Below are 16,438 nucleotides of genomic sequence, written 5' to 3' on the forward strand. Positions count from 1 at the left end.
CAAGCCCACTGGTAAGCAAGTGGTATCAAATTCAGAAGACATGCTATTTTTCAGCTATCAATCTAGCAAAAATGTTAAAAGAACAAAACAACAGTGTTCCTAGATACTCCCATACACTGATAATGGTAATGTTAATTTATTCATTACAAAAACACAACCTTTTGATAACGCTATTAGGCAATATACATCATGTGTGGCACATGCCTGTAATACCAGCTACTCAGGAAGCTCAGGTAAGATTGCTTAAGCCCAGGAGTTCGAGACCAGCCTAGGCAACATAGTGAGACCATCTCAAAAAAAAAAAAAAAAAAAAAAAAGAATTAACTATATAAATTGATCTCCTCCCACCTGAACTAATTTGCCTTAACCTTTAAACATAACTATGTCTTTAAAAAGAAGATCTGGTATTGTATGTACCTCAAACACCGAAGATGATTAACAAATGTCATGAAAATAACACTCTAATCTTTTAATTTAAACTGAAAAAATTCACAGTCTGAGAAGAATGACATGACTTGTCTTTAGACAAGTCAATCCAGAAGCACAATACGGGAAGAAGTACATGTGAAATATGCTGACCAGGTGATTTAATAAGGAAAATTTTCTCACAGAATAGTTACAAGACTATGTTACTGAAATGGGAATATTGATATCTAGTATGCAATATGCACTTAAAAACTTTAAGGCTGAATAACCTCTGGCAACAATGTCCTACCTAAAGACAGAAGCAGTGCTATAAGAACAGCAAAGATCCCAAGAAACTCTACATTGGAACTCCTCTTTGGAAGACAATATGTTACATTTTTCAATACTAATTTTTTAATACTAATTTTAATTATTTTAAATAGAATACTGAGTGCCTGGGGATAACATTAAAAATTCTGAATATTTCTCAGACAGGAAGATTAGCATTAAATAAAAAAGCAACCTATTTTACTTCTGAAGCTCTTTTATTGGAAGCAAAAACGCATACAGTATCAAGTATTCCACAGTATTTGAATATACATGTAACTGCACTGAGAACAAGAACTAATCTCATTGAATATTTTAATGACAGCTCTAAATTGAAGAAAATAAAAATAACACTACTGACAAAGCAGATTTATACTTTTAAATAAGCTGAATACATAATACAAATCAAGAATACAAATTGCAATGTTTTTCACAATGCAGATTATCTGTCACCCATTAGTATGTTTTAAAATCAACTTGGAAACCAACACTTTCAAATAAAATAGTAGATAAAGCATGTTTACCCTTATATTACATAAGTAGCATGTGGTTCACATTTTAACATCTCTGAAATATTAACAAGTACTTTTGCACAAAGAACCTATTCTGCTGCTGGAATAACTCCACTCAAGCCAGCCTCTACTCTACTATCAGAATTATCTTCTAGAATCAAGCATGTTTATGTTATTCTTCTACTTACATAGATCTGTGAGCCCCTTACGGCATATTAAATAAAATTCAAATTCCTTAAGTTAGGCAAAGTTCTTCATCAATTGTCAGCTTCACTTTGCAACTTCTACCTACAAAAACTATCTAGCCACACTTACCTAATCACTTCTCCAAACAGATGAGACTCTTTCATGACTCCAAGCTGTTTCACTTCTGTACCTTAAGAGTCCTAGTTCAGAACTAACTTGTTCTGTCTTCCCTGATTCCTCTACGTGGCATTAAATACTTTGTTCACTCCCAATATATTATTCAAAATTCCAACATTTATTAAATTATATTAACCCATATGTATATGACTTTCTTCTCCCTCACCAAACTGTGAAAAATGAAAGGCAACTTTTTTTAGTGTCCAGTACCTAGCATAGAGCTGCACACTTATACAGGGTCTCAATAAATGTAGTCATTATAACCACTGGATACCTAACAAATGTTCGCAGAATAAAATTAGAATTTTGGAAGCCTTACAATTACACTACAAAACTATCTTTCTGTTTAGAAAAAAGGATTAAAACAAGGGTTTTGTTTGGTGGTTGTTGTCTGCTTATTTTAAAATCCAGGATATTTTAAACTATCCCATGAGCCAGTATGCATTTAAGTATCTATTTAGAGATCAGTAAATATTTATCAACGCAGCTTTTTTTAAAGTAATTTTAAATAATTTAGAGAGCTGATGGCTAACATTCCTAACATGGGAAAACAGTCTCCAATAGGTAAAAAGACACAAAAGTCACACAAAAAATTAGAACATTAAATGGTAAGAAAAAAATGTTCATATTAACAGTAGCCAAAAAGAAAAAAACCAACAAATCTGGAACTACACTGCAGAATATCTAGCTAAGATGACAGAAACATCACATAGTGTTATTTTCTCCATCCCAATCCTCCACTCCATTTCAGTACTATTTATCTCTAGGGTAAGTGACTCCAATAGTCTTAGTTTGTTTCTTTTATCATAGAATTACCAGCATAGCTCAGTGTAAAAGATGTGCACTGTGAAACCAGGCTACCTGGGTTCAAGTTCATTCTACCTCTTATTAGCAGTAAGTCCTCATAAATCACTTAACCTCTCTGTGCCTCAATTTCTTCATATGTAAGAGAAGAAAAAATATATAGAATAGTACCTATATTATAGGGTTGTTGTGATCAATGAACATGTAAAGTTTTTGGTTGTTGTTATTGTTTTTGAGACAGAGGCTCTCTCGGTTGCCCAGGCTGGAGTGCAGTGGTGCAATCTCGGCTCACTGCAACCTTCATCCCCCAGGTTCAAGAGATTCTCCTGCCTCAACCTCCCAAGTTGTTCGGATTACAGGCGCACACCACCATGCCTGGCTAATTTTGGGGGGTTTAGTAGAGATGGGGTTTCGCCACGTTGGCCAGGCTGGTCTCAAACTCCTGACCTCAGGTGATCTGCCTGCTCAGCCTCCCAAAGTACTGGGATTACAGCCGTGACCACTGCACTTGGCCTGTAAAGATATTTTTGAAAGTGCCAGACATATAATTAGGATCTCAATAAATGTTATTATTTTTATTATTGCCCATGCATAGAAATTTTCCAGAAGGATAACTAAAAACTATTAAAAATGGAGTGGAGGACTGACATGAAAGGAAGATGAAAAAGCTTACTTCACTTTAAGCTTTTCTGTACTGAGTCAACATTTTACTAAGCATGTGTAACTTTAATAATGAGAAGAAAAAAATCATCTGACAAATACCACGTAACAATAATTCTTCTGCTCTTCATGAGGTACAGTACCCCACTCTCTTCCAAGTTTTTAACCTTGCTCTTTTCCCTCCCTATTTAATCAAGGACATCTACACTGTCACCAGCTTCTCTCTTAGTATCTTACTAGCATGTTTACAACTACTTATCTCCTTCAAAACACAAACCCAATGTCCATCTCTCTGGTAACCACCACTTTTTTAACATCATTCCAAGAGATTAAGCATAAGCTTTCTATCTCTACGATCTGCAAAGTGAATACATGCATGCCAGGGAGTACATGAGCCAATCCACTGGCAAGCTGCTGGAAGAAAAAAACTTCTGTTTATATCGAAAATTATCTTTAGGAAAAAGTAATGCATTAAATTTTGCTATAATATTTAACATACAGGTTAACACTAGTGCCCTTACTTGGATTATCAGAGCATTATGTTACATATATATAACATAAACAGAGGTGTTCTATACAGAGGGCTTGACAGTGACATTCTCCTTCATTCATTTGATTTTTTCGTATGGTTATGCATTGCAGTTCATGGCTGGTTAAGCAGATTTGCATATCGATAACATTATGTAGTTTTACTTAAACTAGCCCTCACAAAATGGATTTGTGGCTCTATACTACTGCAAAGAAACCTGAAGTTGAAAAACCTGAAGATAATACTAAAAATATAAGTATAAACAAACAAGAGAATAGTCAAGCTGATGCCTCCCATGCACACTCTTCAACATTCCTTTTGCAAGAGAAAAAAAAAAATTACAAAATCAGATCTGACAGTAATATGTCACCTAGCATTTCTGTTTGAAAAAATAACCAGGCCGGGCGCGGTGGCTCACGCTTGTAATCCCAGCACTTTGGGAGGCCAAGGCGGGCGGATCACGAGGTCAGGAGATCGAGACCACGGTGAAACCCTGTCTCTACTAAAAAATACAAAAAATTAGCCGGGCGTGGTGGCGGGCGCCTGTAGTCCCAGGTACTCGGAGAGGCTGAGGCAGGAGAATGGCGTGAACCCGGGAGGCGGAGCTTGCAGTGAGCCGTGATTGTGCCACTGCACTCCAGCCTGGGCGACAGAGTGAGACTCTGTCTCAAAAAAAAAAAAAAAAAAAAAAAAAAAAGAAAAAATAACCATTGATCCCCATAAGAGTAAAGATGATGCTTTCAAATGAAACGTTCAACATGGAGAGGGCATACTGGAAATTAACATGACTCTTGTATCTGCATATGCGAGTTGGAAAAAATCATTTTTAAAATGTATCAACTGTATGTACCACTAAAAAAAAGGATGCCAATTAAATGACACCCTGAATTACATGATGCATCCATATATCAGAAATGCTAAAACATTTTTAAAGTACATTTTAAAATTGATAAAGTATAATAAATATTGCATACATAAAACAGGAGCATTTGGGTGAAATTTTTGCTGTTAGGCATGTCTAAAAAATAAGGAGTCCATTGGTTCTCTATGGTCTCAAAACATTTGCTATACACCTACTCTACCCTTTTTATGAAAGGTTTGTAACAATGTGTCAAAAAAATAAAAATAAACAACAGGTAGCAAAACGGGGAGGGGAACTGAGAAACTGTGCTGCTCCAATCCCAAAAGAGATCCAAAGATCTGCTCAGACATGAAAAGTTAGGTTCTAGCCAGAGGTAAAATTCTAGGCCAGAAGAAAGTACGAATCAAGAATAAAGTAAGATCAGATTCCAAGATTGAGAATTAAATTTAGCAGTCACTGAAGATGCTTTCACTCAGCTAAAATAAGGTTAGCAGCATCAAGTATGCTTTCTCACATAAACACACTAGTCAAAAAATACCTACATTAAAATCTAGCTCAATCTAAGCTAATAGTCTTTCTTGGGCTGGGCACGGTGGCTCACATCTGTAATACCAGCACTTTGGGAGGCTGAGCAGGGTGGATCACCTGAGGTCAGGAGTTCGAGACCAGCCTGGCCAACACAGTGAAACCCTGTCTCTACTAAAAAAAAATATATAAAACAAATTAGTCCAGTGTGATGGTGCATACCTGTAATCCCAGCTACTTGGGAGGCGGAAGTTGTAGTGAGCCGAGATCACACCACTGCACAACAGCCTGGGTGACAGAGAGACTCTGTCTCAAAAACAAAAAAAGTTGTGTTCAAAAAAGCATTTTGGCAACTATTCGGAATAATAGCCATGTATTTAGTTTTTGTTAAGTCCTTGTTCCTGTTTAAAAACTGGGAAAATAAGGTACAGTTAACAATTAATGAGGCTGTTCATAAAATCACTACAAATATATACAACTTGGTGTTTCAGACGGGCTTATCTTTGTCCTAGAACATAAGAACCATACACAATACATTTAAATGGCTAAAGAAAAATAAAAAGTCTTAAAATATTTCAAAATAATTGAGAAAATGTATAAATATATGGAAGTTTTCTGCTCCTAAAATTAAAGCACTTAACTTCTAGTCCAACTTTTCAGTACATTATTCCTAAAATGAGACAGAATGCTCAGTATTAATGAGAATGCTTTAGAAAAGCTTCAGACATGTCATAGCAAGGCCATATATATGAAATTTCTTATGGTCAGGAGGCAATCTCTGCCTCTACAAAAGCAACATAATCAATTGGTAGAAAATGTTAAACTACATGAAACATAGTCCAAATCTTTCATCCCAAAATCTTTCAGAGAAATATATAACTAAGAACTATAGTTATTTCAGAACTCTAAACTTTAATACTAAAAACTATTTTCAAAACGAGTATCAATAAAGCAAATAAGTTTCATTCACTAGACATTAACAGTGTAGAAAGGCATACAACAGTTTCTGATCTTACATTAACTCTCTTTAAAGGAACTTAAAATCCTGTCAACAACTTTAATTAATTTAGCACTACTTAATGAAGTCTTTAAACAATTTACAGCAGGAGAAAAAAAACAAAAGTAGGGCTAGAGTTACTTTTCTGAGGTAGATTCTCAGATCAGACAGAGGTTAAGAAAAGCATGAAATAAAACTAGATACAGTACTAAAGTCTGGTTCCCTGATTGAGAGAATCTTCTATTCTGAGGGGCAAGAACACTGTTAACACCAGTTCAGATGCCCTGAGCAGACAGAGTACTCTGGTCAAGACTTGGCCACTGTTCAGTGTAAGGAATCCCAGGAAACCCTTCAGTCCTAGGCAACCTATGACACACATCCTCTAGTTTTAAAACTGAAACTTCAGGCAAACCCAGACAACTGGTCACCCTAGCTTAATAAGTGGTTAAGAGCAATTCAAACATTTATTAAGCACTTATGTATCAATCCTTATGCAATAAAGTCAGCTCCACTGGATTAGATAATCTCTAATTTCAGCTAGGTTTAAATTTTTAAGTATCTCACTGAAACTGGCCAAATGCATTGATGCATTTTCTTCTGACTCATCTTACATGGCTGCCTGGAAGCATGAGACTGGTGATCACTACTGCCTTCAGACTCCTCTCTACCAGAACACTTTATTGTCCTGCTTTTACTCCTACCACCCTGGCTGCTCTTTCTCAGTGTCTTTGGACGGCACATCTTCCTCTGCCTGAAGAGAAAATGTTAGTGTCCCAGGGCTTAGTCCTCTGCTGTCTTCTCTATTCTCTCGGTGTGATCCATGACCTTTAAACACCATTTTACCCAAGTAATTCTCAAATTCCTATCTCTCACCCAGCAACCTCCCTACTGAGCTCCAGCATTTATACCCAACTTCATACTCAACATCTCACCTGAATTTCTCAAAAGGATCTCAAATTCCACATGGCCAAAAAAGAACTCTTGATTCCATTTATCTTCCTTACACTCTCTCCCCACCGCCCTCTGCCCATCTCAGGAAATGGCATCACTATCGATTATAATCACAGAAGCCAAAATTAAGATGTCATCTTTGACTCCTCTTTCCCCTAACTGACAACTCCAAACCATCAGTAAATCCTTAAGATTTCTCATGTATATCCCAAATCCATTTTCTTCTCTCCAAATCCAATCTAACCATTCTAACTCAAGCCATCATCTCTCCCCTAATAACTGCAATGGCCTATTAGCTGTCTTCCCTACTGCTGTTCTTGCCCCACTCCTCTACAATTTCTTCTTCCACAGAATAGCCAAGACTGATTGTAAACACCTAGGACAAGGAATATCTGTTCCATGTCCCCAATACATGGGAACAGTATCTGCCTCATAGTAGGCACTCAATGTGCTCAGGAGTAAAAGAATGAAGTCACTCCTCGCCATCTTCTGACATGCAGAATAGAATCCAGACTCCCTACAACCCCTAACATTATTATCAGGCCTTCCTCACCTCACAGTCCTGCTCACTAAGTTCCAGACTCACTAGAGTTCTTCAAACTTCTCGAACTCATTTCCGCCTTGGAGATTTTTTGTTCCCTCCACCTGAACACTTCTCCTTTCATATCTGGCTTCTTCTCCTTCAGGTAACAATGTTACCTCCTCAGAGGCCTCCCTGACTAGCTACTCAAGGAGCTCTGCCCATCCTCTGCCACCTCACCAATCTTCTTTTCCTCTTAGTACTTAACACTAGCTGCATCATCTCATTATCTGTTTACTTACTGATCCTCCCCTCTAAAATGCAAGCCACTACCAGGCAACATGGTGGCTCATGCCTGTCATCCCAATAATTGGAAGGCCCAGGCAGGAGATCACTTGAGCCTAAAAGTTCAAGACCAGCCTGGGTAACAGTGAGACCTCATCTCTACAGAAAATACAAAAATTAGCCAGCAGTCATGGCACATGCCTGTATTCCCAGCTGAGCCTGAGAGGCTGAAGCGAGAGGACTGCTTGATCCTGGCAGGTCAAGGCTGCAGAGACCTATGATTGCATGACCGCACTCCAGCCTGACTGACAGAGTGAGACACTGTCTCAAAAACAAAACAAAACAAACAAACAAAAAAATCAAAAAAATGTTTTTGAAAGTAAAATACAAGCCTCCATAGAGCAAGAACCTTACCTTTCTTGTTCAATGATGTATCCCCAAAGGCTAATACAATGTTTAGCACACTATATTTATTGAGAATAATTCACAAACATTTCTAATGCCAAGGTAACAAGCACTATGCTAGGTAACCATTTTTTTTTTAATTAAAGAAAAACAGAAATCAAAATATTGGTATGAAAAGTAACTTGGGGCTGGGCGTGGTGGCTCACGCCTGTTATCCCAGCACTTTGGGAGGCCGAGGCTGGCAGATCACGAGGTCAGGAGTTCAACACCAGCCTGGCCAATACTGTGAAATCCTGTCTCTACTAAAAACACGAAAATTAGCCAGGCATGGTGGCACACACCTGTAGTCCCAGCTACCTGGGAGGCTGAGGCAGAAGAATCACTTGAACCCATGAGGCGGAGGTTGCAGTGAGCTGAGATTGCACCACTGCACTCCAGCCTGGGCAACAGAACAAGATTCTGTCTAAAAAAAAAAAGAAAAGAAAAGTAATTTGATGTTATTTTTATGTTGATCATGCCCATCCTTAAATGACCCTACACAATAAATTGCTCTTCTTAGAATATTATTTTGCCAGTGTAAAATATGAAAATCCTGATAGTAATAATAATAATGAATAACATATCATTGCTTAAAAATTGGCTGGGTGCGGTGGCTCATGCCCGTAATCCCAGCACTCTCGGAGGCCAAGGCAGGCGGATCACTTGAGGTCAGGAGTTCAAGACCAACCTGGTCAACATGGTGAAACCCCGTCTCTACAAAAATACAAAACATTAGCCAGGTATGGTGGTTTACGCCTCTAATCCCAGATACTCGGGAGGCCGAGGCAGGAGAATCGCTTGAACCCCGGAGACGGAGGTTGCTGTGAGCCAAGATTGCACTCCAGCCTGGGTGACAGAATGAGACTCTGTCTCGAAAAAACAACAAAAAAAATGATATTGCTTAAAAAGTGTCTGATGATCACGTTCTTCACTTTCTTAATGCAAAATTTATGTAATTAGGCTATAACTCAGGAAAATACTATCCAGAAGACTTTATATCTTCATCATCTTTTCAGAGTATAAAAATACACATTTCATCCAGTCAGAAAAATCATGACTTTCTCAACCCTTTCTGTTCACACACATAAATATTACAACATGACAATAAAGGTTACCACTTCACCATTTATTGCTTGGCCTCAGATTAATTTACCAGCTTCGTTCAAGCCAGGAAGTGATCAAATTCCAATTATTAATCAAGTTCATTTCACAAAAGTCATCACTAAAGTTAAGATTCACCCCTTACCCCCCAATACCTATTATGAAAGAACATGTTCAGTTGGGTTTAGGCCAGAGTTATGTTTCATTGTTACCATAGTACTCTTAGAAGTCCATCTAATTAAGAACCACAGCAGAAAACAATATTATCTGTTGTAACCATACCAGTTATTACCACTATCATTATGACATCACTAAACACCTCATGGCAATGCATCAACTAAGAGGTAAATGTAAAGCTCAAAGCAATGAACAAATGACTTTTTTTCAGCTCAAGTGTTTCCTGTAACATTTCATTTTCGCACACTATAAAAGTATAATACTCTACCTCAAAATGTTTTAAGAGTTGAATATATAAGTTTTTGCTTTTGTTTTTTGAGACAGAGCCTCACTCTGTTGCCCAGGCTGGAGTGCAGTGACATGATCTCAGCTCACTGCAACCTCAGCCTCCCAGGTTCAGGTGATTCTCCTGCCTTCAGCCTCCTGAGTAGCTGGGATTACAGGCGCATGCCACCACACCCGGCTAATTTTTGTAAGACTGGGTTTCACCGTGTTGGCCAGGCTGGTTTGGAACTCTTGACCTCAAGTGATACACCCACCTCAGCCTCCCACAGTGCTGGGATTATAGGCATGAGCCACTGCGCCTGGCTTATGTTAGTATTTTTAAAATATTATTTATGAAAAGGAACATATTTAGCACAACTAGGTATTAGTAAGTACTCAAAGTATCACTTTATCGTGCTTGATTTCAAAAGCCTCCTGGAAATATGTCTATCCTTCATCCAACTTGAAACCAGTATACATTCTGAACAATAGGGTAATCTCAAATGCAATCAACCAAATGCATAAAAAATATACCAATTGTTCTATTTTAAATTAGCCTTCTAACCACACTTGCCAATACAAAAAAGAGAGGCTTTTATTTGACCTTTGTAAGGAAACTTAAGAAAACACACATTTTAGCTGGGCGCGGTTACTCATGCCTGTAATCCCAGCACTTTGGAAGGCTGAGGCGGGTGGATCACTTGAGGCCAGGAGTTCGAGACCAGCATGGCCAACATGGTGAGACCTTGTTTCTACTAAAAATACAAAAATTAGCTGGGCGTGGTGGCACATGACGGTAATCCCAGCCATTTGGGAGGCTAAGGCACGAGAACCGCTTGCGGGAGGTGGAAGTTGCAGTGATCCAAGATCGCACCACTGCACTCCAGGCTGGGCAACAGAGGGAAACTCTGTCTCAATAAATAAATAAATAAATACTCATTTTATTTTTGGTTTATAACAGTTACTCCACAAAGCTGAAAAATGGGAAAAGCCAAATCAAACTGAATCTTAAAGAGAAGGCTAAAAGTTCAGTATTTTTCAAACTACACTTATTATTTCTATTTTTTACTGCCATTTCTTTAAAAAAATAATTTCTTCTGATTTTTAGAAAGTGGTTCTATAGGCCGGGTGCGGTGGCTCACGCCTGTTATCCCAGCACTTCTGGAGGCTAAGGCAGGAAGATCATGAGGTCAGGAGATCCAGGCCATCCTGGGTAAAACGGTGAAACCCCGTCTCTACTAAAAATACAAAAAAATAACCCGGGTGTGGTGGCGGGCGCCTGTAGTCCCAGCTACTCGGGAGGCTGAGGCAGGAGAATGGCGTGAACCCGGGAGGCGGAGCTTGCAGTGAGCTGAGAATGCGCCACTGCACGCCAGCCTGGGCGACAGAGTGAGACTGTCTCAAAAAAAAACGAAAGTGGTTCTATAGTACCTTTGGCTTTTCCTTTAGTCTAGTTATATATTTGTATAAACAAATAAACCAGTTTCAGGGCACCTTGAATTAATCCACATATTAAGATACTCATTTTAATACCAGAAATTATTTACTTATCCCTGCCTTCACACTTTGTTTTCAGACAAGTCCAATTTTAGGGCTGGAATAATTGCTCAAATTATTCAAAAGATATACTGAACAATATTTCAAAAATAAAAATTTCCTTCCAATTATCAGGAAAAAAGATCCCTATATGAATCAACTCAGAGGTCATTATCTTGACCTTCACCATCTGCTCATTTGCACAAGAAGCAACACAAGTTTTTCATCTAAGGTAGAACTTTTTAAAAATTAAAATTACCTAAGATAATTTTAAATATGTATGTTTGCTCAAAAAGGGAAGAAACACAATAAATAATTACATTACTATTTCAGCATGTAACTGAAAAAAAACTTTTACAAAGGCATGTCCTGACTTGCCAATGGTTTATTACTGACAAATTGAGATAAAATACATACTTTGGTACAGCTATACTGTCCAAATTTCTTCAATTTGGGTAGTATTTACAAAGTATCTTCTTCCACTATTATTCTATGCCATAGCAAATGTCTCTCTAGAGGCTGCAACATAACAAAGTCCTTTGTTACTTAACTTTAAATACTAAAACGTTCTCTTCTTCATAGAAAACAATGAAAAACAGACACCATGCCTCAGTGATACACCTCCAAACAAGCTGCTATTATCACGAATAAATTTTAATAGGTCAGATTACAAAGACTTACAGATGGCTTTTGACATTTTCGGATAAATTGAAACCACTCCCTCCAGCCCCTAGGGATAATGAAGTAGCTTCTCAATCACTGAAGTTACTTAGATGACAGGATTTGTGAATAATCTGTAAACTGGGGAAACCTCTGAACTACTGTCTCCTTAGGACAAATAGCATACAATTTAGAAAAAAAAAAAATCCCCTACTGCTTTTTACTAAATTCATGCCTACATCAAATTTCAGGACCAAACTTAAGTGAATGATTCAAATCATTCATTAACATACATTAAGTGTTTCAGGACCAAACTTAAGTGAATGATTCAAATCTAACTCTGGCTTTTTAAAATGTATACATGTCTTTTTAAAAACCACATCACAAATATCTAAACTATCAAAGAATTGCATTATTCGAAATTTAAATAGCCTGATATTAGTGACTCGGTTAGTGCCTGATTTTTTTTAAATAGCAGAAAATATTACCATCAAAAGACCCCTTTCCAAATGCTGCTTCTGCTTTTTTGTTTTGTAAATAACAGCTTTGGAAATGTATGCAAAAATATCTCTAAGTTACACAAGTCGAGCTCAAATACTTTGTGGAGCAAGGTTACTTAACAGGAGTCCCAGAAACAGCTAAAATTGTAGGGAAAATTTTGCGTATGTATATATGGCATTGTTTTTTCTGCACAGAATGTCCATATAACTCAGTTTCTCAAAAGGCCTCAAAACTCAAGATTAAAAGTGCCTGGAAAGACCATCATCTTTAGAGAACATATCACAGGCAACCCAAGACATTTTGTATCCCAAGTTAGGGGAGGTTTTATCCTAATTTTGTGGCTCCTACACAACTTCTGAGCGACGCAAGCATGAAATGGCTGTCCGATACAAACAGCCCCCTTCAGACACGGAATGCAGCAAACCCCTAATTTTCCTTGAAGGGGCAACGGAAAGCCAAACGGATTCGTAACCCGGTTGCTCAATGGTCCATTGGCTACTGCAAGACGCGCCCTCCCCTTACGCCGGAGGGGCTGCGGGGCGGCGACCAGGTTCCTCCGAGGGGCTGAAGTTCCCTTGGAGGTGGCTGAGAGCGGCCGCATCTCTGGCTGCATCCTCCCTCCCCAAAACGCGCCCTTAAAGTAGCGGCTGCGGGCGTGGGCACAGCCAACCCCAGCCTGCGCCTACCAGAAGTCGGGAGGGCGCGGAACTGCGACCCCTCCGAGACGCGCCCGGGCCGCCGCCGCAGCACTGTCGCAGCGACCTTCCCGCCCGGGTCCCCGCGAGCAACGGGCAAGCCCCGTTATCACGCCGGTCACACACCCCACGAGTGAAAGGAAAAAACCGGGCAGACAATAAAGCCCAACCCGCGGGGACCCAAACGAGCTGGAAGTTGGGGGCGCTGGGGCTGCAGCCCAAGGAGGAGCGGCGGGGACGACGGGATGCGGGGCTGATGCGCCTGGGACGCGGCAAGCCAGATGTCAGCCCAGGTGCTGGCAGCGGGGAGGACACTGGACACGCGGCGGCGTCGGGGAGGCGGCCGGGGTAAGACAGGCCTGAGGCGGGAGGGGAGCGGCGGCGAGGTCCCGAGGCGCCGCGGTCGGCCGTGACCCCCACCCCAGCCAGGGCGCTGTCCCGTTCCTTACCGGCAGGGAAGCTGCGGGCTCCGCCGGGGCTATCCCGGCCGCTGGCCTCCGGAGCCAGGAAGCGCCCCCACATCGCGGGCGAGAGGGCCGGGTGAGCCAGAGACGCCCGACTCCTCACGTCCGTTCTCCTGCTTCTTCGGCGGCGGAAACTTGCGCAGAGCGTGGGCCTCGGCGACACGGGCAGGAGGAAAAGCGGGATGGCTGGTTAACGGCTGCTCAGCTACGGGCGGGGAACGCAGGGGCCAGATTCGGCGGCTGCCATGGCCAAGCGGGCTGGGCTGAGGCCCGCGCCGGGGAAGCGGCGACTCGGCGGTGACGGCTGCTAGATCCCCGGCTGAGCCCAGGCTCAAAGGCTCCAGGCGAAGTTGCAGCTGCGGGTTCTCTCCGCCCCCTCCGCCGGCGGAGCCAGAGCCGGGGCTGGGGCCGCGAGGGGGCGGGGCCTCGGGCAATGACTTCAGGCGTGCGCGGCGCCGCGCGGGGCGGGGACTGCGGGGGGCGGGTGGGCTACCCCGATTCCGCTTCGCCTGCTTGGCGGCGACTGGCTGTCCCGCCCTCCGGCCGCATCCCTCCGTCTCCATCCTCCCGCCGTGCGAGTTGCGTATAGGGCAGCGACTTGGCCTATTTTGCGATACTTGCCACTCCCTTGGGTAATCCCTGACGCCCTCCCTCCGGGCACCTCTGTGAAGACACGTGGAAGACCTGCCCCCGGCGTCACCACCACTCGAGATGAAAAGGCCAAGCCAGGGCGCGGCTGAGGGAGCTTCCAGCCTCCCTTGGAATTAGGATTGGGATTTAAATCCTCATCTGTATTCCTTCGTTTATAGATCACTTTAGGGGCAGAAAAGGGGTGGTTTTCCTTTACTAATTTAATGGGGGCGTGGGGGCAACACAGGCACCAGAATATAACACAGGGATGTGCACTGGTAAAGGCCCGGGGGTAATTAGTACCCGAGGGGGAAAGGGGCCGTCATTGTAATCGCACAACGTTTCAGATTAGCAAACAGAAAGTAAAAATGGCACCAAAGTCTGTAAAGGGAGTCCTTTCCTCCTTGCCCCCTACTCTTTCACGTTCTTCCTCTTCTTGGCCAGTTTCCACCCTTCACCTGAACCCTTAGTGCAGGAGGAGACGTCCTAAGGAAGGGCGAAAAGGGACAGCATCGTTTTATTTTTAAATCTTACTTCTCACTGGCAATATGGTGATGCTTCCAACATTTAGTTACGAACTAGTTCATATAAAAAATTCTGGGCCAGCACTGTGGTGGGAGGCGGGCTCTGCAGTAGTAGGTCCATCACTCAGAGGTAAGCCGGAACGCAGGTCGCTTAACTAGAGAGGGTTTGAGTTCCGCTTTTCCTGTTCTGGAATCTTGCTAACAAAGGCCCCATATTTGCATTTTTCCCTTAAAGACACTTTAATTGGGAAATACTACTTAAAATTCTTGGAAGTTAAATTACATTTAGGTGTGTGTTCTATCACTTACCACATCCGTGTTGTAATTTATCTGATTGGAGTTTTACATTTAGTCTCCCTGTGGTAGACTTCCAATTATTTCTCCAAATCATGTAATGTTGGCCAAGGGTCAGCTGTTTCTGATGATAAAAAGATACAGAAACATGAAAGACGAATGCGATTGGTTCCTTTTTCTGATTTAAATGTGCATTCACTTGTTTTATCTAACACTTGAAAAGGATAGATTTTTTTAAGTCTCAAAAAGAAAATTAGCAGAAGCTATAGCACTATGTAAAGTATACATTTTTTTTCATGCTTTGTAGTTACCACAGTCTCAGGAACAGAATTTTTGAAGTTCATTTGTGATGCAGTTCTAAGAAGTGTATAAAATATTACAGAAATATCTTGGCCTTTGCGAGTTTAAAATACACTTATTATTTCAAAACTGCCAATTTCCTAATTCTAAACAGTGTTTAAAGAAAATCGTTTACTCGGGTTTTCCACATCTTTTTATCAATATAAAGGGCATGCTACTACACACACAAAAAAAGTACATGCAAAGGTGAAAGTATCTAAAATATTTCAATATCTATTACAGAGTAAAAGCAAACAGTAAAAACATGTTGCTCTTTTGGCACTTGGCACCAAATATAAAATTTTTGTGTCCCTACTAATTAAACTTGGGAGGATAGAGGGCTAATGCAATTAAAATTAATTGAAATACTAAGTGAGAATATTATGTAGATAAAGTATCCATTTCTTTTAATCATATGAATTCTGAGTATATACTGAACTAATGCTTCCCCCCACATCCATGATACGTGGATGATATGTACATGATATGATACAGCCATGGTTTTCAGAATGATTAAAATTTATCATAACACAAGTTGGAGAACCTAAGGACTACCTAACCATTACTAAACCCCATGTGGTAAACTGCCATATTTTTGTTTTGTTGTGACAGTGTGTTAGGACTACAAGGAGAATTTTAAAAGCAAAGACAGTTATTGTTGCACCTCAATAAACCTCAATCTTGGCAGTTGTTCTACTGCGCAGATATAAGTAATGAAAATAGTGACTCTGTGTGTCTGTGTGTGTGTGTGTGTGTGTGTGTGTATATAAGTATTGCTCAGATGAAATTAGGATATTTAATGTTTTGGGAGGGGACTTTTTAAGAATATAAACTAGATCACAAAAGAAGAAAATACTACTAAAAATGCCACATTTAATACCAAACTGTATTAAACTATTTGTTTAAAATGTCTCATTTCAAAAAAAAGACATTATTTAAAAGTGAAAAATAAATGTTGCATTTATAATTCTTAAATTTGTATATAAATCTTTGAACTGATTAAGTTGAGCTATCTTACATGTGTTTTTCTGATTCAAATTTATCAGATTGTGCAAACATCAACTACAGA

The 16,438-nt window shown here is 40.4% G+C and overlaps 1 protein-coding gene across 2 annotated transcripts in view; it reads right to left on the reverse strand.

Annotated features, from left to right (window-relative positions):
• The window catches only part of CEP85L (centrosomal protein 85 like), a 193,074-nt gene extending 176,843 nt beyond the window's left edge, over positions 1 to 16,231 (reverse strand). The window contains exon 1 of one of the 2 annotated variants that reach the window (XM_030809616.1): positions 15,046 to 16,231. In XM_030809616.1, coding sequence (XP_030665476.1) covers positions 15,046 to 15,127 — 82 coding nt within the window. In that variant the 5' untranslated portion in view covers positions 15,128 to 16,231. Of the gene's footprint in view, positions 1 to 13,567 lie in introns of both variants that reach the window. The other variant, XM_003255624.4, reaches the window with a different exon arrangement.
• Between the last annotated feature and the right edge of the window lie 207 nt (positions 16,232 to 16,438).

The sequence above is a fragment of the Nomascus leucogenys genome, chromosome 3 (assembly GCF_006542625.1).
Source record: "Nomascus leucogenys isolate Asia chromosome 3, Asia_NLE_v1, whole genome shotgun sequence".
Lineage (NCBI taxonomy): Eukaryota > Metazoa > Chordata > Mammalia > Primates > Hylobatidae > Nomascus > Nomascus leucogenys.